This window comes from Ursus maritimus, unplaced genomic scaffold, assembly GCF_017311325.1.
Source record: "Ursus maritimus isolate PB19 unplaced genomic scaffold, ASM1731132v1 scaffold_20, whole genome shotgun sequence".
NCBI lineage: Eukaryota > Metazoa > Chordata > Mammalia > Carnivora > Ursidae > Ursus > Ursus maritimus.
This window is the reverse complement of record NW_024424453.1, coordinates 7,524,548-7,549,140: the sequence shown is the minus strand read 5'-3', so window position 1 is coordinate 7,549,140 and position 24,593 is coordinate 7,524,548. Positions and strand designations below refer to the sequence as shown.

General features: G+C 42.9%; 1 protein-coding gene across 2 annotated transcripts; it reads right to left on the bottom strand.

Annotated features, from left to right (window-relative positions):
- Window positions 1-15,746: 15,746 nt before the first annotated feature.
- SHOX2 (short stature homeobox 2) lies at window positions 15,747-24,446 on the bottom strand. Of its 2 annotated transcripts, none has more exons than XM_040636636.1 (5): window positions 23,970-24,446; window positions 20,817-21,025; window positions 18,357-18,414; window positions 17,954-18,042; window positions 15,747-16,431 (listed from the first exon to the last, which is right to left on the bottom strand). In XM_040636636.1, the coding sequence occupies exons 1-5, from the start codon at window positions 24,316-24,318 to the stop codon at window positions 16,138-16,140; spliced, it is 999 nt and encodes a 332-aa protein (XP_040492570.1). In that variant the 5' UTR covers window positions 24,319-24,446; the 3' UTR covers window positions 15,747-16,137. The 2 variants fall into 2 exon arrangements, with proteins under 2 accessions (XP_040492570.1, XP_040492571.1); XM_040636637.1 differs by having other exon boundaries at window positions 15,747-16,395.
- Between the last annotated feature and the right edge of the window lie 147 nt (window positions 24,447-24,593).

Sequence of the window (24,593 nt, the reverse complement as noted above, 5' to 3'; positions counted from 1 at the left end):
CCCTTGCTCATGCTCTCTCTCTCTGTAAAGATATATATATAAAACAAATTAATGATATTAAGAACAGTATGACAATAACGTATGTAAGTCTATTTTCTGAAAGGAACAGGGAAGCCTAAAATGACCTGTTATTTGAGTTTTGGTTATCCTATTTGAAAATGTATTTCTTAAATTTGATCAACACCTTGCATCTTCTAATACTTGTATCACCTAGCTCTTTGTAGCAACATACATCTTACAAAACATCTCATAAGAGTAAAGTTCCCATCACTTACAAGCTGCTTTCTTCGTTGATGTGACTGGACCTGACATCTTGACAAAACCTATACTTTGAAAAACATGAAGGCAAAAAGTTCCAAATTATTCTGGTCAAAATACAAAAATGCCATCCTCATTTCACATCACAATCCTACCCTCCCTCCTCAGATGGACAAATTGCTGAAAGCAGTAAGAACAGAAGAGGGAAACAAATTACTCACGATGTATGAGAGTATTGATAAAAATAGTAATGGACTAATGTCAAAGAGGATACATTTAGTCTGAATCCTAGAAAAACATTTTGATTGAGAATAATCCAGAGTGAATCAATTTGCCTGGCAAAGTAATTAGAACAGAGTCGTTGCTCATCCACGGTCTATAAAGAATCCTCTGGTGTTTAAAAGATACATAAACTTAGATATTATTTTATCTTAAGATTGCCCATGTTTTATATTATAAAGATGCAAACATTTTTGTGACACAAATTTTCATTTATTTTCTATTTAAAAATCAAAAAGCTCTTACCCCATATTCAACCCTCTCGTTTGACCACATCTATTCACAATATTTGTATAATCTCTCTTTTAAAGAGCTTTAGCTCAATCAATGTGGTGATCTTGTGCTCTCCCAGCCGGGCCTAAGCCACAAAAACATAAAAAACAAAAATTAAAAAAATAAAGTGCATTAGCTCATAATTAATAAGGAAACAATTCTAAAATTTCAGAAATACAAGACATATGTTACAAGGGAATGTATTGATTTAATAGTATTTCCATGTCTTTGTCAATGATTCATACATTTAATAGAAACAGGAAAATTTTAAACAACACATATATATCTAAATCACAGCAGAGCAACAGAAATGTATCGATATAAATTAAGAAACTTGAAACTACACAGAAAATTGACTTTTTAAAAAACTTTCATGTATATGATTGGCATCTTGAGAAACAGAGTCGCCATATTTTAAAAAAAAAACAAAATGCAAACTTTTGATTTTACTTATACACAATGAATAACGTATTCTTCTTTGTTTGATATATATTGAGGTATCATTTTAAATATTTATACAAAGAAAGCAAATCATAAACATGTTTATTCTTTGAGTCTCTCTGTTTGACCTCTGACATAATACCATTTCTTGACTTGGAATCCTTGACACCAAAGGCATATACATTTATTTATAAACTATGTTCCACTAACTTTAAATCATTTACCCTCAGAAAAATCTTTCTAAACTCAGATTTACCTTTTAGGTGAAATTAAAATTTAAATTTAGAAAAACATGAGCTACACAAATGTGAATTCCTTCCACTTCCATTTAAAATGTTGATAATTTCTTTTATTTTAGACATACAAGACAGTGGTCAGTAGCGTATTGTTATAATTTCATGAACAGAACATTTATAATATCTACAACTGTAACATTGAAAACAGAAAAAGTTTAACCTTGATTTGAGAAAAAGTAGTTTTGTACCTATTTCTAAAATTGATATTCTAAATTGTGGGTCTGACAATAAAAATGTAAAATTGCTACTTAGTCATTAAAAACAAAACAAGACACCATAGCTTTTATTGAGCCAATGAATCCCCCACTCTAGAATTTCAAATTATAAAGAAGTGGTATTCCCACTACCAGTCTTCACTGAGCAACAGAAGAGTGCTAAATATTCAAAAATAAATGTTTTCCATCCTCTGGAAAAAATATGAATATTAGTGACGCCTGACAAGAATGGCCTTTGCTCTGTTTAACATTTAATCAAGTAGTTAATATTAAAACTGGAGACAGAGAAGATGTGTTGAAAGCAGTTACTTGTATATGGAGATTTGGAGAAAACTGCATGTGGTTTCCATTGTCCCATAGCCAACATTTTGGAATTTCTTACAGAATGATATATTTACATTTCTCAAAACTGAAAAAGTCTGCCTTCTTATTGAAGTTTACCATATGTCAAAACACTTCAAAAGCTAAATATTTTATATAAAGAGGGAGAAACTGACTAATCTATAATGCATAGAAGATTAACCAAAGGAAATTTGAGAATGTCAAAAGCAGTGTTCTAGCTGTCAGTTAATTAATACTTGAGTAATCCTTGGTAAATCATAACCAATGTTTTCGTTTATATCTATCAAATATGTTCTTTATATTCTCATACAGTTTATTAATTCAGTAACTTATGTGTAAAAGTTAATAAGATATCTGTAGCATTACATTTCAACCAACACAAGGGTACTCAATACAAGATCTTCATATTTATTCAATTAACTGAACTCTATCAGTAAACACAATGACCTCGGGGCCTAACTCATAAAAAATGCATTATTTACATGGAATCTTCTTGAATTTGATTCAAAAACTAATTATAAAGCAAACTTTTCTCAGTTTATGTACATAGCAATTACCCCCAAACCCTTGAAAGCAAATGTTATTAAACTCTGCTCACCTACATCAACAAGATGATGGAAGCATCAAAAACTTCCATCTGGGGGCGCCTGGGTGGCTCAGTCGTTAAGCGTCTGCCTTCGGCTCAGGGCGTGATCCTGGAGTTCTGGGATCGAGCCCCATGTCAGGCTCTTCCGCTGGGAGCCTGCTTCTTTCTCTCCCACTCCTCCTGCTTATGTTCCCTCTCTCACTGGCTGTCTCTCTCTCTGTCAAATGAATAAATAAAATCTTTAAAAAAAATAAAATAAAAAAAAAAAACTTCCATCTGTATCCAAAGGCTGCATGAATCTACTGACTGTACACGTGCAGACGCTTTCCCGTTCTGTAAGGCACGCTGTTGCAAGCATAATATCCATTTAACATATGGGAAAGATGGGGAACTGTAAAATGCACCTAGAAAAAAAAAAACAGCTAATGACAAAGAGCAGGTAAGTGAATACTTCAAACCTCAAAAAACATATACCAATCATCAAGTCTGCATAACATCTCTCCCAGGATATGAACAAAAATGACTAACATAGGTTTTATTGCTCTCATCTTTTAAATCATAACAACTGAAAGATGATATATAGATCTCATCCAAGTGGCCCTAGAGTCACAGTGTGTTACTACTGGAAGAATAATTGTATCCGATGGCCAACTAATAAGTATTTTATCAAGACTTGGCAAATGAAGTTGAGAAAGGAAATTCTAAAAGGTGACAGAATCATGGACAATAATAATGGAGACTTATAAAACACATTCCGTGCTTGATAAAGCAGTTGACTTCTTGAGAGAACTGTAAAATTATCAGGGAAAGGAGAGCAGATGTTACACATTTGGACTTTGCAAAGCATTTGATGCACTGCTTCATGAAAAGTGACTTGAAAAATTAGTCCAAATTGGCTTGGATCTGATCAGTGTCACACAGATTGAAAACTGCTTGAAAATCAGTAAACAAAAGATCATAACAAATGGCCATATATCCATTTGGGGTAGGGATCAGCCACTGGAATTGGTGTTAAATCTGGTCTTAGTTAATGCTCTTATGAATGGGGTTTTTTTAAAATAAACAATTTTAATAGAATTTTCAAGTGCTGTTGCATTGAAAGACAATGCTTACAAAGGAAAGAATTGAAAATAATAAAGTTACAAAAATATATTTAAATACTCAGGAGATAATGTGAACTTTAGCATGTAAAAATTCACTGCAGAAAATAAGATGTGACTACAAGAGAATGATACTGATTTTTTAAATATAGATACCAGAACTGACAGATCCAAGTAAATCTTGTCCTTCAAAGTCATCACCCTGAGAAACCAAACACCTAGTGCAACAATACTGTCACCGTTCAAAATGTTTTTTGGAAATTCATCTTTGAAATTGCCTTAAGCAAATCAGTGCCAGTAAACTTTAGTGCCATATAAGAAAAGGTGTCATCACAAAACAGCCATGCTTAATTTTTTCCTACACTTCATTTGTAATAAAAGTTTATAACCCCCAGCTTCTTCAGCAGACTTAATGCCAAACAGCCTTTGGCTAGTTCCAAAAATTAAAACCACCCTCAGAGAACTAAGATTTATCTCCAGTAAAATTATCTAAAAGAATACACTATAGATATATTTTTTCACAGGCTTATTCATTCTCCCAACACTTCCTGAAAATCTGCTATGTCTGTCCCCACTATATGACTCTGGAAAGGCTACAAAAAGCAAGTAACAATTCGTGCCTGCAAGGTGCTCACATTCTGGTTGAGAAGACAATCACAGAAATAATGACATTATGGTGTAACGGAGCTCTGGTAGCTCTATGCTCAAAATTCTATGATAGTGCAAAGGGGATCTGGAGAGGAGCATTCGAGCAGAAGTCTGATTTTGACACCAGTATAATATTCAGGAGCGGTGGAAGCCCCAGTGAGAACAGAGGGTAAGTGGTGGAGCAGCCTCAGAAGAAGAGGCAGAAAAAAATAACAGAGGTGCAGATTAAATATCATACCGAAGAGTCTGAATGCCATTCTCTAGGCAGTTTGGAGCTCCCAAAAAATAAGTTAGGGAGTCACAGCATCTGATCTAGATTTTAGGAAGATAATTGGGGGCCATGATATGAAGAATGGATTTGAGGAAGGAGAAACTAGAATCTCAGAGAACAGTTAGAGGGTTTTTGCATCCCACTCTAAGGGCCCTGGCCTCCCCCACTTCACCCAAACTGCTTTATCCCCAATAACCTGTACAATGGTCAGTTCTCAGTCCTCACTCCCTCTCCCTCGATGCACGTTTTGCACTGGGCTCCCAAGACACTGGGTTCTCTTCTCCCTACCTTGTTGGGAGTTCATGCTCAGTTTCCATTGGCTGGTTTCTACTCTTCTCCTCAGCCTCTTCATAATGGAGCACGCCAGGGCTCGATCTTTGATTCTCTTCCCTTTACTCAGTTTTTTGGTGATTACGTCCAGGCTCATGACTTTAAGTGCATTGCACATCCACCTAGAAATAACCCAACTGTCCGTCAGTGTGAGAGCAGATGCATACATTGGTGTATGAACTCAGTGGACTATCACACAGCAGTCAAATGAATTACAGTGACCTGCAACAGTACGAGTGAATATGAACAGATGAGAATAAAAGGAAATACAGGAAGGTAAATGTACGCAATGTGTAGCCACACATATGAAGAAGTGACAATGCAGAGGAGGGAAATGGAAACAAATGTTTAGATTTGGATATATTGCGAGGGCCTCAGTAAAGGACTTACACGAAGCACAAAAGGAAACAAAATCAGAAGGAGGAAAAGAAGAAAAGGAAAAAGCAAGTTGTGAATATATTAAAGAAGGTAAACATTTGTCCTAATTGTGTATAATGTAATTATTAGTACAAAGATATAATTTAGGAAAGAAAATTGGAATACTGCCAAATATTATTTGTCTTTTTAAGAAGCAAACTTAAGTCTCAGTCTGTGCATTTCCTGAACGCACACCCCAGGAGGAGGTGCGTCCACACTGGGCGCTGCCCGCTTCCCCGTACAAAAGCGCACCTCTCCTCCCAGCTTTACAGATGTTACCGAGATGCCCTACACCCCCTGACCATTTGTGTCTTCCTCTCTACCTCTCATTAACTATCAGTGCCAGGCCTACGCTCAATATTCAAATGTGTATTGAATACTTTGAACTTTAACTGTAACTGGACTTCTCTCCTTAGGATTTAAAAGAATGTTTAAGAATGTGTATACATAGGGGCACCTGGGTGGCTCAGTCTGTTAAGTGGCTGCCTTCAGCTCAGGTCATGGTCCCAGGGTCCTGGGATCAAGCCCTGAGTCAGGTTCCCTGCCCAGCAGGGAGCCTGCTTCTCCCGCTCCAGCTCCCCCTGCTTGTGTTTCCTCTTTCGCTGTCTCTCTCTGTCAAATAAATAAATAAAATCTTAAAAAAAAAAAAATACACACACACACAAACCATTCTGAAGGATTATTCTTCACTGAAGCAGCTGTTGAAGCATATGATATATGGATATCAGAGGGTTTGGTGAGTAAAGGTCTCCTCAGTTTAGCCAACCTACTCACTCACCTCCTTTCCTTTAGTCTTTCTAGCACTTACCACTTGCCCTGCATCCCATCCTGCGTCAACCATACCCTACCCTTTCAACTACCACTGCCTTCAACAACATCAGACTCCAAGGGGAAATCAGAAAAGGATAGTCTGACAAGTTAAAGTAGAAAGTGGGGGGGAAGAGTCCAAGGCATATAGTAGGTTTTTAATAAGTATCTGACGAGTGAATGAATAAATGAGTTATGTGCAGCTAGACTTGTAGAATGAGTAACTTGGAAGAGAGGAGGAGGAGAGAAGGATGAGCTAGAAGAAGTGGGAAGTTGTTCAAGACAGAAACGTGAATGCTTTTCAAAGAGCGAGTAGAAAAAGAAAATTTCTCCCCCAAGTAGTGAAGAGCTAGTGAGGAGACAGTCATGGGAACTGACACTATTTAGTAGAATTTTCTCCCCACTCTGTAGCCTACATTTCAGTCAGTCAAAGAGTGTAAGCAGGCTTATTTACTCAGCCCATTGAGCTGCTGTGTAGCTTATTCTGTACCCAATTAGATGGGAGGAAAAATATGAGGGTGGTGGGGAGGGCAGGGGATCGAGTAAGCGGAACAAGGCTAAACCCACCTCATTGCTCCACTAATCTCGGAAGTTATCATGTTATCCAGCAATTACTAACCCCACTTGCTTCCATGGGCAGCTCTCTGGTGAGGATGGTTCATGGCGTGAAAGGTAGAGTCAGCTCTATGCCCATATCCACTGCTTTGTCACTGATACAACAGCAAACATTCCAGAAACGAATCTTCCCCTGCCTGTCAGGACCCATCTATTCTAATTCTCCACGCTGATCTTGGAAAACTACAAAAAGGACCAATTACCCTCTGAGTTAGTCAGAGCCTCATTTGTACTCAATGAGAAATCACACACACAGGCACACAACTCCTCCAACAGCACAACGGGTGCTGACTATTAACCTACATCAATAGTCTCAACAGAAAAGGTCAAAGGTCCGATGGGCTCTGGGAACCCCAGACCACATTACTCTCCACGTTGACCAACTTGACAGACAAGCTCAAATTGCTCAGGCTGTTCCCTTTCAGTGCATTAGCAAACAACCTCAGAGCTTGAAACAAATAGTCCTTTTCTCTACATTGAATACTAAAAAAAAGAAAAAAGAAAGAAAAAGTGAATAATAACAAGCAGATGACAAGGGAGAATAAAGCAAGATAAAGATTTTCACTGCTGACTAACTTTTCATATAGGAATACACATAATTTTGCAGATTGCCTCTATAGGCTCCATTTTAGAAAAATAAGAGAGATCTGTGGGGAACCCTGCTGAATGGCATATGAAGATCTGTATGCCCGAGTGAGAGCATACTCTAGGGTATGGCAAGGCATCCCAGCCTTGAGTTTTGGGGGACTCTTGCTACCAAACAGGCTCAGAAGGCCCCCTGGCATTAAAAATTGACCAGAGGTTTTTATACATACAAATAGCTCAGAACCTCCTATATTTATTTCTTAGAGCTGCAATAATACGTTTCCACAAACTTAGTGCCTTAAAACAATACAAATTGATTATCTTACAGTTCTATAGGTTAGAAGGCCAACACAGATTTCACTGGGCTAAAATCAAGATGTTAGCAGGGCTGCATTTGCTCTGCGGCAAACTCCTGTCTTTGCCTTTCCCAGCTTCTAGAGGCCACCAGCACTCCTTGACTCCTCCATCTTCAAAACCAGCAGTGTTGCACCTCTCACCATTCTTCTTTAGTCCTATGTCTCTCTGAGTCTCTGCTTTGTCCTCTCACTTTCATTTCTAAAAACCCTCTTAATCATAATGGGCCCACTTGAATAGTCCAGAATAATCTCCCTATTTTATTTTATTTTTTTAAAGATTTTATTTTTATTTATTTGACAGAGACAGAGCACAAGCAGGGGGAGCAGGCAGAGGGAGAGGGAGAAGCAGGCTCCCTGCCGAGCAGGGAGCCCAATGCAGGACTCGAAGCCAGGACCCTGGGATCATGACCCAAACGGAAGACAGATGCTTAACGACTGAGCCACCCAGGCGCCCCAATCTCCCTATTTTGAAGTCAGCTGATTAGCAACCTTAATTTCACTGCAATCTTAAATTCCCTTTGCCATATAACCTATTTATATATTACAGGAATTAGGATCAGGATTTTGAGGGGCCTTTATCTGTCTACCACACTTCCAAGTCTATCTACTCCCAAGGCAATTGGAGGACCAGGACCAGTCTCTCTTTCTAGCCTTCCTTTGATGGCTAGTTCCACCTAATTTCACCTGTCTAAAAAATTTTGGAAGGAGGTCTAGACCTAAAACTCCCCCAGAGAGGGTCCTGGACCCTTTTAAATGAGCATTGGGCAAGACTAAGTTTTAAGGGAAACTATGTAAGCCTCAAAAGAAACACAACTGCTGACATGTGAGAACTTCTGTAAATAAATATATTGCCCACAAGACAGGTGATTACATTTTAAACCACTAATGCCAATAAATGTAATACAAAACACAATGTAGCATGAGTACTGAAAATTTGGAGAGCTTGATAGACTTTTGAAATCATTTTTAAGGGTAGTTTATTTTCTTCTTCCTTAGCACGGAAGCATAAAAAATGTACTCAATAAATAAACGGAAGGACAATCAATCTAATATCAAAGTGACTACAGACTTAATGCCAGGTCTCGATTTATATGCTGACATTCCAGAATATAGAGGACTGAAGGTCAGAGAATCTGGGTAATCTTTGTATTAGGAAAGCCCTTGAGTTAACAGGGAGAAAGAACCTTCTCTATTCTATACAAAAGGGCAGATCTAAAGTTATAGTCCTTCAAAATTCTATCTAAAAAAACGTTCTGCAAGATTTGAAGGAAGTTTTATCCCAAACTCCGGACCACACAACATATACACACATACTCAATATTCATCCATAGTGAGGAATTGAAATATACACACCACTTCCCAATAGTTTCCAAAACTGTTTCTAATACAGACAAGTAAATTCAAAATCCTTCCTATGTGACAATAATTTGAAAGAAAAGTAATAGAAGTACAGAAGAGAAGTACATCCGTTTAAAAACGTATATATGCCAGGCACTTCACCCATCTTATTTTATTTGATCCTTACAACAACCTGCAAGATGTGTGGTACAGGACACGAAGAGGACACGGGCTCTAGGAAGCTAAGAAATTACCTGAAGCTTCACATCTAATTAATAGGTGAAAAAGTTGAGATTTGAACTCAGGAGAGTATGCTCTAAAGATTAGTCATATACCAATGACATCACTCTGACTTCCAAATGAAGATGTGTAAAAAAGAGCTCTGAGCTCTTGCTAGATATTATATAAAATATGAGGCAAGTTTAAGTGATACATCTAAATTTAGGCATTGGAAAGAAGTCCCTCTTCATTTAATCTGTAACTAGGATTCAACTGTTCATTTTTACAGGTCCTTATTATAATAATTAAATATTCCTTCCTTTGTATTGTATGTGTTTGATTGGTCAGCTGCCTTTATGTCTTTGGCATTTTACTGCTAATGCTCTGCAAACATGAACGGCCTAAGAAAATGCAGATGGTCCTATGGAACACAAACCACGGCAACATATGGTATGCATTTAATTCTAACAAAGTGTGTTTCTTAACCTCTGGGTGTCGCCCCACCATTTCTTTATAAGGCTACTCATTTCCAAGAAAGATCCCATTTCCAAAAACAGGACAACAGGCTCCACATGTGTTGTACGGCCATTCAGATGCACATAATGTGTCTGAATGCCTTTAAGCAAGTGCATTTAGCACATGTTTCCTAGCACTCTCATATGGGGTTATGAACTGTCTCCCCTAGATGGTAAGCCCCTTGAGGGCAAGTGTCATGCTTGATATTTCCCCTTATTAGCTGTACATGGCAAAGTAACAATACTATCTGTCATGTATATAGCACCGCACAACCTATGAATTGCTCTTATGGGTAAGACCCCTAACTACATTGTGACATTTGCCACAGCTTCCAGATGAGGCTGGCAGAGGCTAAGCAATTAGCTAGAATCACAAACTAATAGATAACGTTTTCCTCTGGCCCACAACAGAAAAGTATTCATTCCTCACATTGCACTGCTTTATTTTCTTCTCCTAAGGTTTTATTACAAGAATTAATGCCTATTGATCTTTTTATTAAGATAAATTTATTAAGATAAATATCATATATTGCCATATGTGTGTGCCAGGCACTGTTCATAGGGCTTCACATATACTGACTCATCTAATCCTTCTAACAACCCCATGAAATAAATGCTGTTTTTATCCCCATTTTACAGATGAGGAAACTGAGGCACAGAGAGATTAATTCATCCAAATTCACAAAACTGGTAAATGGCAGCAGTGAGATTTGAATCCAGAAATTCTGGCTCCAAAGCCTGTGTCTTTAACTTATTCTGCACTATGCTGCCTGAATAAGAATCTACAAAGATCCTTGCTCAGGACATGTGAGTAGTTGTTCAACAAGACGGGGAAATGTGTGTTACTCCTCCCTATGTGATTTATTTGATTATATTCTAAAACCTTTCTTCATGCCAATAGAACTCCATGTAAGTACTATACTAAATTTTCCTGTACTGAAGGCATATGCAATGGTTACCTTGACTGACACATAAAATACCCAAAACAAAATACCCCAAGACTTGAGGATTTTTTGTTCTATGAATTAGAGACATGAAAGGATTGCCTCGGCATCGGAAGTGTTATAAGCTCACATCTGTAAGTCCTTCTTGGAGATTTCCGTATTTCTTATACAGGAATGTTCCCTGTCTGAAATATTCCAGTGTTCAAAATATATCTGAGTTTGAAAATTATCTAATCATTTTTAGTTTTTAATTTTCCACTACTTTTTCTGCACATATAGGACAAGCACTTGCTTTCAATATGATGTTTAACACTTTTTATGTTTTTATTTCAGTCAGCTTGAAAACATGCTAGTAAACATGCAAACATATTGTAAAGGTTTAAAATTCGGGGTGTGTATACATATATCAACAGGAGTTATGAATTATGTATATTCTGAGCCTATATAAATTAGATTTTGAAAAACAAGCATCAGAGTACTCAGGCAGGTCATAATAAGAGATTCCATCTGAAATGTAGAAACTACCTTGAATAAATTACCCATAAGTTAACACTCTCATTACAATGACGTATCTATTGTTTCTGGTTTGTGATGTTCCTTTAATGCGCTCTAATTGTTCTAATGGCTCTTTAGGAAACCACTTCAGACTTTTTTCCCCACTGAAATTTAGCACACTTTATTTACGTTTGAACTAAAATAATTTAAAATAATGTAACATTTTTTAAAATCACCCACTTCCCAATGTAGAATACCATTTTCTTCTTGCCCAGAAACATTTAATTAAAGCAGGATATAACTTTAGTAATTATTTTCACACAGAATGACTCTAAAATTAATAGTCACTTGTAAGACTGTTTAAAAAGTGGGAGACTGGCAATGAAAACAATCTTAAATGCTTTGTTTATGTGACGAAAGGAGTGATCCTTTAATTCCCTCACACACATTAAACTGATTTCACAGAGTTTCTGTACTAGTGTTTAACATAGTCAAGTGCTTGAGGTTACACAGAATAAACAATCTTGAGATCTTATTGCAAATGTTTGCAATTTGTGATGTAAACTGATTTGTGAAAAAATAACAGGATCCATGTCACTGAAGCCAAAAAGGCATTTTTCAGAAATCAAAATAGTTCCGAAATTTGAGCACTGCGTTAAACTATTACCATCTGAGGATCTACGAAGTTATAATTGTGGGGAAAAACTCAAAATAGATATTTATCAATTCAGCTTCAAGCAAAGGCCTCCGATCTTACCGGGCCCTCCTGTATCATAAGGTCCTTAATACAAATGATGTCTTGAATAATCTCTTTTAACTCAGTTTTCCCCAGTCCGGGATTTTGTAGCTTGGGAAGGTTTTGCACACCTTGAAAGATCTGGGGGCGGAGGGGAGGGAGTGGCGAAATCTCTATTAATTATTTATTACGATTATTGAGTTTCTACCAAAACGACGTGCATGTTGGGCCTTATTTGAATTTAAAGCGAAGATTTCTTCGGACCCTTTCTCAGTGTGGCTCTGGAAACCCTGGGTTTAGAACCCCTCTCGCACACACCCAGGCGCCTGCGGGCGAGTTCGGGCGGTGGCGCGGGGGAAAGCCCAGGGGAAGCGTGCGTGGGAGGCCGGGCCCGGGGGACGCGGCTCCGACCCGCCAGGAAAGGCTGCTTCGGCCCTCGTTGATTCTCAGGAGAGCCGACACCACTGACGCGTGGGTCCCACAGGCCGCGCCCAGCTCAAGTATCGCGGACCGGGCCAAGAAACTTTGCCCTTTCTCGCCCGGCCTGGCCTCCTCCGCGGGCTCCCCGGCCTTCCCCGCTCCCGCCGGGCCGCGGCCCCGGCTCCCGCCGCGCCCAGCCCACCCAGCGCCTGCCGCGGGGAACGTTCCGGGCCGACCCTAGGCCGTGCTGCCGCGCACCGGTCCTGGTGCCCCGGGCCTCGCCTGCCGGGGCCCAGACGTACTGGCTTCCTTTGACCTCAAGCTTCCCCCGAGCTAAGCTGCGGGGACAGGCTGGGCTTCGCGTCCGCCGCGCCGCAGGCTGAACCCAGCACAGAACATCAAACTCCCCTGGCCCCAAGTTCTCCCGTGACCTCCAACCTCCCTTGGGGTGCCCGTAGAAATGTCCGAACCCGCCTGCGGGGGGGCTCCAGTAGGGTTGGGCTGGGGGCCTGCCTGTTGGACCCTCGGGCCCGGCGCCCACGGGAGCTCGCTGGAGGCCACCCCGCCAAGGCGGGCGGCTCGGCGCGCCCGCTTCAAGGTGCACCCCGCCCCTAGCCAGATATTTATTAGGAAAACTAAGGACAGCTAAGAGACCTGTCAACTTGTCAACTAGGAGACTTGCAAGGCCTGGGCGCTGAATACGGCCCCAGTCCTGTCCAGTGGTCTTCGAAAGCTAAAAAGATAAATATAAAGGTATCACCCACGTCTACGAACAGCTTTGAGTGTGCGAGCTCAACCCGGGAGAGGCCGGTGGGGACTACGGGAGTACTACTGGAAGACGCGGGGCTTTGTCGAAGGGGGGGGGGGTGTCCACTATATGTCCTCCGGCCCAAAGGGGGCCCCAAGGGACACTCGAGACACCCTTGATCTTCGCGGACGATGTCCCCCATCCCCAGAGCCCACGCGGGAAGGGAAGGTCTTGTCCCTGGCCTGGCCGGGGCCGCACCTTCGCAGTCTCTACCCACCCCTAAACAGGCTGCGCTTTCGGGTTTTCCTAGGGAGATCTCTCCGGGAGAAGGGGGTAGGGGGATGCAGGAGGGAGGAAGGGGATCCTCGGTATTCTAAGGACAGCTAGGACCCAGCTTTTCCTAAACAGGGCCCTTGCTTCTACCTTTTCCTAGATTGAACCAACGAAAAATCTGCTTGGGCCAAAGCGCTAAAGTGGAGTGGGGAGGTGGGGGATTCGCCCGTTCCCCTCCGCGGCTTTTAATCATTCCCAAACCTTCATCACTTGCTTGGGGAGGGTCGTCGACCTGGGGTCGAGTGCCCGTTATGCCACAATTAACCCAGGTAGATTTCGCACCGTATGATCCCGTTTGCCTTTCTCCCCAAACTGTTCCCCGAAAAACTTCAAGGGTGAAAATACAGCAAAATGAAGGATGAGAGTTTGTCTTGGGGAGTCAATTTTATATTATTTTACATATTATCTGTTCCTTTATTGATTTGGTGTAAAATCAATCCGGTTTCTATGCAGGGTGGACAAAAAGGGGGTAGGGGTTGCGCTCAGCGAATCGAGAGCTACAGAACCACCATTCTCACGGCCCCTTAATAGCTGCACGTAGAAGCAGAGGCAAGCGCTTTTCTAAGTTGATGTATTTGAGAGACAGATACACATTAATCAAAAAGGAGGAAGGAAAGACTATCCCGGATAGTTTAATAGTAACAGGAACAAAGATGACGCGAACCCCATCAAATGAAACAATACTATTTTCATTCAGTTGATCGCAAAGTGTCTTCAATTAATAACTTGGCACTTATTTAAAAGGTTTAACAGAGGTGAAATGGAAACATTTTGTACCAACAACACATCATGAAATAACAGCATCTTCTTCTGTTTAAAATAACTTAATACACTAGAAAAAATATGGCAAATATAAATAACTTTGTTTTCATGGAGAACAAATAGTTACAAAGCTCAACCGCATACCAAAGTTCAGTTAAAAGAGCTTTTCCTCTTTCTTGTAAATTAGAAAAAAAAAAACAAATAAGGAGGCTTTCTAGTGATTGGGATACAGATTGCTTAGTCCAGGGTACCCCAGTTTAAATAGTTACATGAATTGAAAGAAAAAAATTACTTGAATATACACCTTTGTGAGATAAAATGCAAATGTTGAAAGTCAACCATCAGTTCACACATTATAGCCAAAATAAACTTTGTTCGTGTGTATCAACATATTTTACACAAACCTACTGCCTGTATCTAGTTGGGTATTATTTAAGGTGATGACAGGATAGAGAGGGGGAAATAAAGCAAAGTTTCCAAATAGGACATCAGGAAATCAGCAGGAGGGAATACTAGAAAGGAGGGAGGAGAGGGGACTAACATTGATTGAGCGCCTACTATGTGCCAGGAGCCCTGTGAGGCGCTGTACCTTTATTATTTCATTTGGTCTTCTTTTCTTTTTCCTTTCCCCACATTTTCTGCCCGCCTCCGTCTTCTTGGGACAGAGTGTAAATTTTTTCCCTTCCGACCTTTTTCTTTTGTCCGACAGGATCAAAGACGGGGCAAAAATTATAGATTTGATATACATCAATTTCCAGATGCTTTTGGTATTGTTTTTCATACTGAAGATGAAAATGGAGTCAGTGCACGTGAATAAAGCAGGGAGCAGGGAGACACCATCAATGGAATACAAGTAACATGCAAAACCGGAATTTACTGTCAGCAGTCTGGACAGTGCTGCCGTAATAATTTCTCAGAGAAATCATTGTCTGTGGTAACATTTTTCGTATTAATACCATTTTTTTCCTCTCTTCGTTTTTATACTGTCTTCCCTCTTCTTACTTTTCCATACGTGGTGGTTTTTAACTCAAAGCATCTGATTCAACGTAAAAGGAGGCCCGCCTCTCTTATCAAATTTCTTGTATTAAAGTGAACTTCGCAGAAAAAGGTCAGTTTCAAAACCTGTGAACTTCCCAGCTGCGCACTTTTTTAATCTTAATTCTTTAAATAAGTATACCTCTTCCTTCTGTTTTGCCTTTTTTTAGCCCATTAAAAAAAAACATACACTTTAAGTTGGTAACTCCCCCCCCCCATTCTCTGGAGATTCGTCCGGGTTATTTTTCCATATTTTTAAATGTATAAAATACTTTAGTTTTTAAAATTTGTTTTTGTTCCTTGGTTCTTTCTCCGATTTCAACTTCTGACAAATAGCAATAAGTTCCCTTTCTCCTTTTTCTTTCTGGTTTGTCTTTTCTACTTTTTTTTTTTTTTTGCTCATTTTTTATTAACAGGATTTTTATTTCTATGCAAGAGTCCATCGTTGCAGCTTTGCCGTGAGCCACACTCCGCTGTCCCAGCGCTCCCTTGTTCAGTCTCTCTCCAGACTCCCCGAAAACTTGCCCCTACGAAGCCCAGTTCTACGCCCTAGTGTAGGTGAATGGTCAGGAGCCACAGAGCTGGTGCGCCTAGTGGGATCCAAGGTCCCGCGCGGAGTCTCGCCCTCCGAGTCCGGGATGTGGAAGGAGGCAAAGGGCGATCAGCGGGGCGGAAAGAGGGTCGGTTCCGGAGGTCCGGAGGGGTTAAACGGAAAAGCAGCGGGGCACGGAGGTTTGCAGGGAGCGCGCCGCGCTGCAGGCGCGACGTTGGCGTCACAGACCCAGGGCGGCAGCGTGCTTTTTGGCTTTCAGTCTGAGATCGGCGATGCTGGAGTTCTTGCTGGTGGTTTTGGCTGCGGCGGCAGCAGCCACCACGGAGGCGGCGGAGGCTGAGTCCGCGGCAAGCGTGGCTAGCGGCAGTCCGAAGGGCGGCGCCGGGAACATCATATAGGGCGCGTGCGCGGCCAGGTGCGGGTGCAGGTGGTGGTGCGCGTGCGCCACGGCGCTGTCCAGCTGCAGCTGCGCCTGAACCTGAAAGGACAAGGGCGTCACGTTGCAATGACTATCCTAGGGTGACAACAGAATAGAAACAGAGCATTAACGGCGTCCAGCTTGGCGAGGGGAGAAGGCTGGGGCTAGGGACAGGAAAGGGGAGTTTGGCTGACCTTATCAGTCTGTTACTGAATCTGGGGCGCCACAGGGATACTCCGGTGCGCCAGAGTCTCTGCAACTCGTTCAGCACGCGTAATCTCCCGGGGCCCTGGGGGGGGGGGCTCCTGTCTGCAGGAATGTGGCCGCCCCCCTCGGGAGCTAGGCCCATCAGAGAGCAACATCGCTATTGTGTTAAAACATCGCCCTCTTCAAAATTACAAAAGTAACTTGGAAAGGCTCTCTTGATGCCATCATACACTTCTTACCCATTAAAGCACTGAAGTACTGACAAGCAAACTATAAAACTTTTCCATGTCACTTGGGGAAATTATTGCATCTTCATCTCAATTGGCACAATTGTTATTACTTCTAACCTTTACTGCTATAACAATTACCCTTGTTATAAAGCAGATCTTCTTAAAAATGCAGATTCTGATTCAGAAGGTCTGCATTGAGACCCCATCTCCCAGGTGGTGCTGGTGCTGCAGGCCTGCAGATCACTTTCTGATTAGTAAGGGTCTCCTTTTAAGATCCCACTCTCTCTCCAATCATTTTTTCTTGCTTCAAAAGCCTAGCATCGGGATGTTAGCTAGAGTCATGTGGTGCCAAGAGAGCTAAGATCTCCCTAACAGTAACCGTCAATACATGGGTACACCCAGGTGTCTCCCCAGTCCAGGGTGCTGCCAACTGAGAGCTAATTCATGACTTCACAGCCTTACCAAGCAGGGGTCCCGGCTGAGGATGGGGAAGGTCAGGTGCTGGTTGGGTTAAGGATTGAGCTTTTAGGCTTGGAGAGCAGGGGCATTTAGAGCACTTGGATTTCCCAGGATTAAATCATTGCTGCAGGCTGTCCTTTTTAAAATGTAGTCTTAAAGGTTTCTTTATGCCTAAGAAAGGGATTGCAGAGGCAGGGCATCCCTGGGAAGACCAAGGCTTCCTTCTTTACTAGAGATGAAGCTTTGTTTGCAGAGACAGCTTTAAAAAAATCAAGCCTGAGTAGGAACTACTTTTATTTATTTACTTTTCTTTCACCAGAGATATTTAATGTGACTAAGAGGTAGGAAATACCTAGAAAAATATTTAGAAAGTTGCCTTAGAAAACACCTTAGGACTAACCTCTGTATTGGATCTGACAAAATCTTAATCAAAAGGCATTTTCTTCCTCTCCCCAAGTGCAATCTTTAGTGCATTTTTAAAGGCCCAGTTGCTGGCCTCAGGCCTCTGCAGGTTTCCCATGAGGACAGAAAGGACTAGGCATGTAGGCCCTTGACATTTTATAGGTTTTTAAAGGGGAGTAAATTCACTATATCATCTCAAAATTATTCTTTAACCACATGGACACCAACACAGGGACTCAGAGAGAGGATATAGTCAACAATTCAAGCAAACATCAGGTCTTTTTACAGTTAAAAACAGGTTGAAACTGGGCCATACTTGCCTGCTGAAATGGCATCCTTAAAGCACCTACGTTGACATAGGGTGCAACTCTACAAGCTTCAAACTGGCTGGCAGCCCCTATGAGAACACCTGTAAAAAAAGGGGGGGGGGAACAACACACAATAATGTGAGGTTAATATTTCCAACATTGCTTTCCAGGGTTCCAAATGATACCAAGATAGAACAAATTCCTTAGGAATTGGACTGTTATCTTCCTAAACAGCTGCCATAATTAAAATAAATGTAATGTACTCCCGAACTTTAGGACTCTCATTAACTGCCTTCAGAGCAGATTTTTAAATAGAGATCATGATTATCTTTCAGAGTTTCTTTCTGACTTTGTATAACAATATTGCCCAGTTCTCTTTTTACTTAGAATATCAGATGTTCTTTGAGAAGCATACCTTTATGGAGTTGATTTTCTTGTTTTCTACATTTTGCTCTTCGATTTTGAAACCAAACCTACAAATTGGAAAAATAAAATAAAACCTAGATGTTATGAACTCAAACATTTTCCTTTAATTATCAGAGTACAATGGAAAAAAATAGTGTTTTAGGTAAGGATTGAGAGATATAACAAGCAATATTTGAATTATAAAAAACACTCTCAATTTCCAAAGTCAAATAATATAAATGAATGATAAAAATAGATTTCATAGACTTTTGCAAGATAAATTGTTTCTTGAGAAATTACTATTAGTCCTGGTTTCATCTTTCTACATTACAGAGTCCCCAAGGCCTAACACTCTCCCTGATACCTGATACTAAAGTGATAATGGGTTTAGATGTTTGCACAGTAAGACCTGAGAAGAATGTGCTCATTAATAGCCTGTAATATTAATTAGCTTCATCTTCAAGAAAAACCAAACACCAAAGCAAATAGTGACTCTGTTTTTTTGGGGGGGGGGGAGATAAGAGTGGGGGAAGAGGTAATTAGTGCCATAAAAGCCTCACTACAAAGAAGTTTAGAAATTCTCTGTTCCTCTGTGCAGCAGAGTGTAACACAGCAGCAGAATAATTGTGCCATTATCATGATAATCTAATTTGCTTCTATAGAAAAAATCCACTGCTTACAGTTAGGGTAGTAGAAAATAACCCTAAAATTTAAATAGAAGTATGAAAAAATAAAGACCAGCAATAAAGTTCACTTCTTATGAGAAAAAAAAAACACCAATATGCTGTGAAAAGGGGAAGGTATGAATCAAGTAACTCCTGGATGCTGTCTTCTCCCAGATATTATCTTCTTAAATAAACTTGCCAACTTTTAAAGGCAGTATGACAGATTTTTAAAAATTCATACAAAGCCTGCTTTTACACTCCAATCATACAGCATTATGTTCCAATAATACAGCATATTGACTGATTCACAAATTAAGGTTTTGAAAAAAAAAACTATAAAAGAAAAATACTGCTTTAGAGCTTTTTCTTGTTTTTGAAAGCAAGTGTCATAGTCAATGTAAATCTTCAAAAATTCCCCTGCCATTTAGTGTAATAGAAGGGTAGATTTCATGCCAGGGTGGCATCCTTTGTGTAACTCACATGGCCTGAGGCTTCCTGCCTCTTTTTTCCCATAGAAGAGTTGGAACTGAGATACTAATGCTCATAACTGTAATAATTATCATCATGTCTTTAAGGGGTTGCTGAGCCTCTAGAGATTTCAGTACACACAGCAAAGGAGCAGAGGCTTAAAAAGGAAGAGCAGAGCCTTCTATTGACGGCTGTGATGACCAAGGCAGCCTATTATTACTTTTCCCCTTCAACGTGACTGCTCTGTTTTTGTCCTGATCCTATTACAAGATGCGGGAAAGCCCCATAAGAATTGCATAGTTTGCTGCAGATGGTGGTCTCCGCGCCCAGAGACCCCGGGAGTATCTGTTACAGTGATACTTTGTAACAGCTGCAGATGTTCAGGCCTAAAACTGCTCCATGTGTTCAAAAAAATAATGACCATCATTTTCTCCTATTTTATTATTTGAGCGGAAATACAATCTGAAACATTTAAATGTTTTCTCCATAAAACTAGAAGGATATGTATGCATGTATGTATATAATTTTCTACCTTGAATGCCCCCAAAGCCTATTGCCATTACTTTCACCCCCACAACCAGTAAAAAAACCAAAAAACAAAAACCTGCTCCAATCTTAACTTCATCACATATGGCACTTGTTGGGTGTTGGACTTTGGGAATGCCAATATTAAGATGTGTGAGTTGTTTTAAAATCAAGTTTCTGTAGGTACAGGTTTGCTGCCTATGTTAAGCGAGGGAACAAAGAGTGACCAAAATGCATTTATTTCTCTACTGTTTTACACACAGTTTGAGATCGACTGCTAAGGGCAAACTGTAAATTTCCACACTTAACAGTTGCTAATTTTCTTTATAGTCTGTACATCTATAAACCTAATTGGCATATCCGCTTGGCAACCCTAGACCCCGGAGCAGGCCCTCAAGGAAAACCAACTCAGGCGAACAAAATATTCGTTGTAACTTTTAAGGCATCCAGAAGATAAAACGTTTTCTGTGGGATTTTTTTTTAAGGCTTATAAAAGTAGACCCATTAGGATTAAACCACATTAAAGGCATCGTAAGGCAAGGGGGGGGTGGTTTATAGAAACTCTGGGAGCAAGCCCAGCACAGCTTTCTTCTGCGGGAACATATGTTGGGATGGGGTGGGGTGTAGGCTACAAGACTAAGATTTACTTTGGAAAATAAGACCCCTAGTAAAGATATCCCTTCCCTTCTCACCTCACTCCAGACTCTTGATCCCGAGCCCTCAGTGTGTGTCTCCCAAGCTGCCTCTCTAAACCCACGAGAGCCCCTCTTCCACTCCCCAGGCCCTGCCTTGACCTCCTCACAGCTGCATACCTGCACTCGGGCTTCGGACAGCCCCAGCCGTTGGCTCAGTTCCTCGCGCATGAAAGCGTCCGGGTAGTGGGTCTCATCAAAAAGCCTCTCCAGTTCGTTGAGTTGTTCCAGAGTGAAATTGGTCCGACTTCGCCTCTGCTTGATTTTGGTCTGGCCTTCGTCCTCCATCCCTTTCGCATCCTCTTTGCGATCCTTCAGCTCTGGGGACACTGGAGGGGGCACCACAAATAGAGCCACGCGTATGTCCACGTGCGCACACAGAAACACACACACACACACACACACACACACACACACACACACCACAGCAAATCCTGTTACCAGATTTGTCTCCAAAAGGATGGAGGATCCTGCCCCCTCCCGGAGTTCCTATCCAGTCCCTCACCCTGTCCTGAGGAAGAGGATTCTGGAGACGCCAAAAGATCAACTCCGGGCGGCCGCCTGCTCCCAGCTATTCACCCACTCACCCCTTCGCAACTGTAGCCTCAACTCACCTCCTCACCGTCCACTCCACCGTCCCCTGCCCTCCCCCGCGAACACCAAATCCATTCCACCCAACCTCTGTCGCACTCACCCTCTCCCACGCACGCACAGAATCAAGAGCGCCGCGCCCGGCCAGACACAGAACCCGGTCAGGGCAGAAGGGCGCGGCGAGGCCATGCACTGGCCCCTCACCGGCTACGCGCTGGGCCATTCTCCGGCCAGCTCCGGCCGCCGCTGGCTCTGTTTCTCTCAAACTTGCTGCTCTAATTTGGGAACAATTGGGCCCAAGGGTCGCAGCGGCAGAACAAGACCCGGGTGCTGAGCGGCACTGGGAGCCGCATCTCCGGGCTTTCGGAGCTGACCCAGGGCTCGAGCCTAACCCTGCGGAGGGCCCACGGGCGGCCAGGCAGTCCCTATCCCCCGTGCCGGACACCGGGCGCCTGAAGAGAGGCGCCCACGCCATGTTGGCTGCCTGAAGGGCTTGCGGCTCACACCAGGCCAAAAGGCGAGAGGCGGAAAACTAGCTTCGGGAGGCGCGCGAAAAAGACCGCTGCCTCTGTTCTCTCCTTCTTCCTCCCCATTGGAAAGGCAGACTCGACCCTAAATGTTTAAACCCACAGAGATCAACAGGTTCAAGCGGAACATTAGTGATCCTTGGTTTCTATTGGTTGCTCAAAGCCTTTTCATGCATCCAGCAGCTCGGTTGTTTAATAAAATATGCATTTTTTTCTGCTCTGGGTTTGCACGCATCCGTTGCTACTTTAATGTCCTTCCTTCTCCTCCCTTTAAAAACAGGAGCTCTGCGAATGTGAGCTTACAGAGTCACTGGAGGGATATGGGTGGATATATATATATATATATATATATATATATATACACACACACACACACACACGCACACAAATATATGTTTAGGCCAAGGGGCAGTGATCCGGGGAGCCCGTATCAACATAAGCTGCCCTCTGGAACCTTCATCCTCTGCGCCTGAGTCGGAGCTTTGGATCTTTAAGGTGTCAAAGCTGAGTTTGGATAGTCGAGGCTGTTTGCAGTTCTTCCTAGCCCAGGATCCCGATCAGCATGGGTGCTAAAAATTATTTCCGGAAGAGCCGGCCTGCAGAGAAATTAATACTTGTCCTGAGCTTGGAAATCAACAATCCCAGGACTGTGTCTGCCCGCGTTCAGACCCTAACTGCGCCATGCGGCGGGCTCGTGTACCCAGGGCCTGGACCTCAGACTCAAGCCCGGGAGGCTGCACTGGGCCGCCTGACAGTTGTGCCATCACTGTCCAAATTTAGAAGGACCCGCTGCCTGGTCTGGGGGAAGAAGAGCCTCTAGATCCCAGCCCAGTCTAGCATTCTAGCGACGGTGATCTTAAGTGTTGGCCGAATTTCTTGTACTCGGAGTTCGTTTTATGGACATTTGTCCTTCCACCAGGGAGGAAGCGGATAACATTATAGCAAACATTCGGAGCCAAGTTAATAAGAAAATATTTCCACTGATATTGCAATGATCTTTAAGTATGAAAACACACCCTTCAGATTCTACCAAGGGGTTGAGAAGGCTTTGTCTATTTCGCGTCATCCACAGTGGATGCCTCTCAAACTTTTGGAGCTTCAAAGAGAAAGATGTCCGCATTTCCACTTGATTAATAGACTTAATATAATCTCTTTCGCCCCCAAATTTCCATTTATTGGCCTAAACAGGAACAGACCGTGTTATAAACAACTTAATTGCTTGCTTAAATATGTGATTCTACGCATGTCACATATTTTCTTAATTGGAAAAATATGGCAGCACACCAGTTACTGCAGGCACCAAGTGCCAAATTAATTTTATTGTTGAACTCTTTTGAATTGGTACAGGACGCCCCACCATTTAGATAAAGTCATTGCCTAATACTTTGTTGGCACCAAAGGATTCCTCACAGCCCCCTTCGACAAAACCAGAGTACTAAATGATTCGAAACAGCAATGGAATTGTGTAAATATCAAAAAACCAACCAGAAAAAAAAGACGCCTAACGCGTCTCCCGAGAGAAACAGCCTAGCCTGCCTTGGCCCTGTTCAATCTTAATAGCTCAAAGAGAATGAGAAGTTTTGACCTCCAAGATCCGAGAAGCCAGGATCTTCATGGAGTTCGAGTGGATCTTCGCCGCGGCCGGAAACCCTGGGGCGACTCGAGAGTGAAATCTCTCTCTCCTCTCTCTCTCTCCTTCCTCTCTTTTTCTTTCTTTCTCAGGCCTAGGAAAGGGGCTCCCGCAAACTCGGCGCTAGATGCTAACCATAATCCCGTCGCCTGGCCCAGCTGCTTTCAGCACCCCCGCCGCAGCCGGGCCCAGCGAACTTCCCCATCCGTCCGCTGGCCGTCTGGGCTACCGGCCCATCCTCCGGCTGGTGAAATACGCTACAGCGGAATGGGAATAGCGGGAGCATCTGGGAAGGGCGCGCGCAAGCCCCACGCCCCCCGTCTTCACAGACACTCGGACCCCACCCACGACCGTGCACACCACCGGACTCTCACCCCTCCATCATCACTCTAGCTTCCAAAGCTGGGGTCCAGGGGCCCTCTTCGCGTCCCGCCCCTCTCCCCGCTGGGCCTCGGGGTCCTCTCCCGCCTGAGAGGAGTCAGGAAGGCGGGAAGGGGAATCGCGGCTGGGGGTTTAGGCCGTTACCCTCGGTGAGCCGCGGGCTGCCCGGCTCCCTGCTTCTCTCAGCGGCGCCCATGTCCAGCTCCCGGACGGGAGAGCGCCCTCCTCCAGCTCCTCCGCCTGCTCCTCCTCCTCCTGCACCTCCTCCGCCTCCTCCGCCTCCGCCTCCGCCTCCTCCTCCGCCGCCGCCTCCGCCGGCCGCCCGGACTGCCGGGCTGCTGCGGTCGTCGCGGCCGGGCTCGGCGCAGCCCGTCGGCTCCTTGGTCCCGCGCAGCGGCCCGCTCTCCAGCACCTCTCGGTACGTGATCGCCTCCTTCTTCTCCTTCACTTTCTGGTCAAAAGACTTAGAGACGAACGCCGTAAGTTCTTCCATCGCCGCCGATGCCGGTCAGCCCCGCGCTCAACCTCTCCCAGCCGAGCCCCGCTCTTTTTTTCCTTCTTCTTTTTTTACTGCTCCAGCCCCCCCAATAATAACACATCAATGGGGCAGGGGGTGGGGGAGGAGCTGGAGGAGGAGGAAGAAGAAGAAGAAGAAAAAGAAGAAAGAAGAAAGAGGAGGAGAAGTAGGAGAAAAAGAAGTAAGAAGAGGAGGAGGAGAGGAGGAGGAGGAGGAAGAGGAGGAGGAGAGGAGGAGGAGGAGGAGGAGGA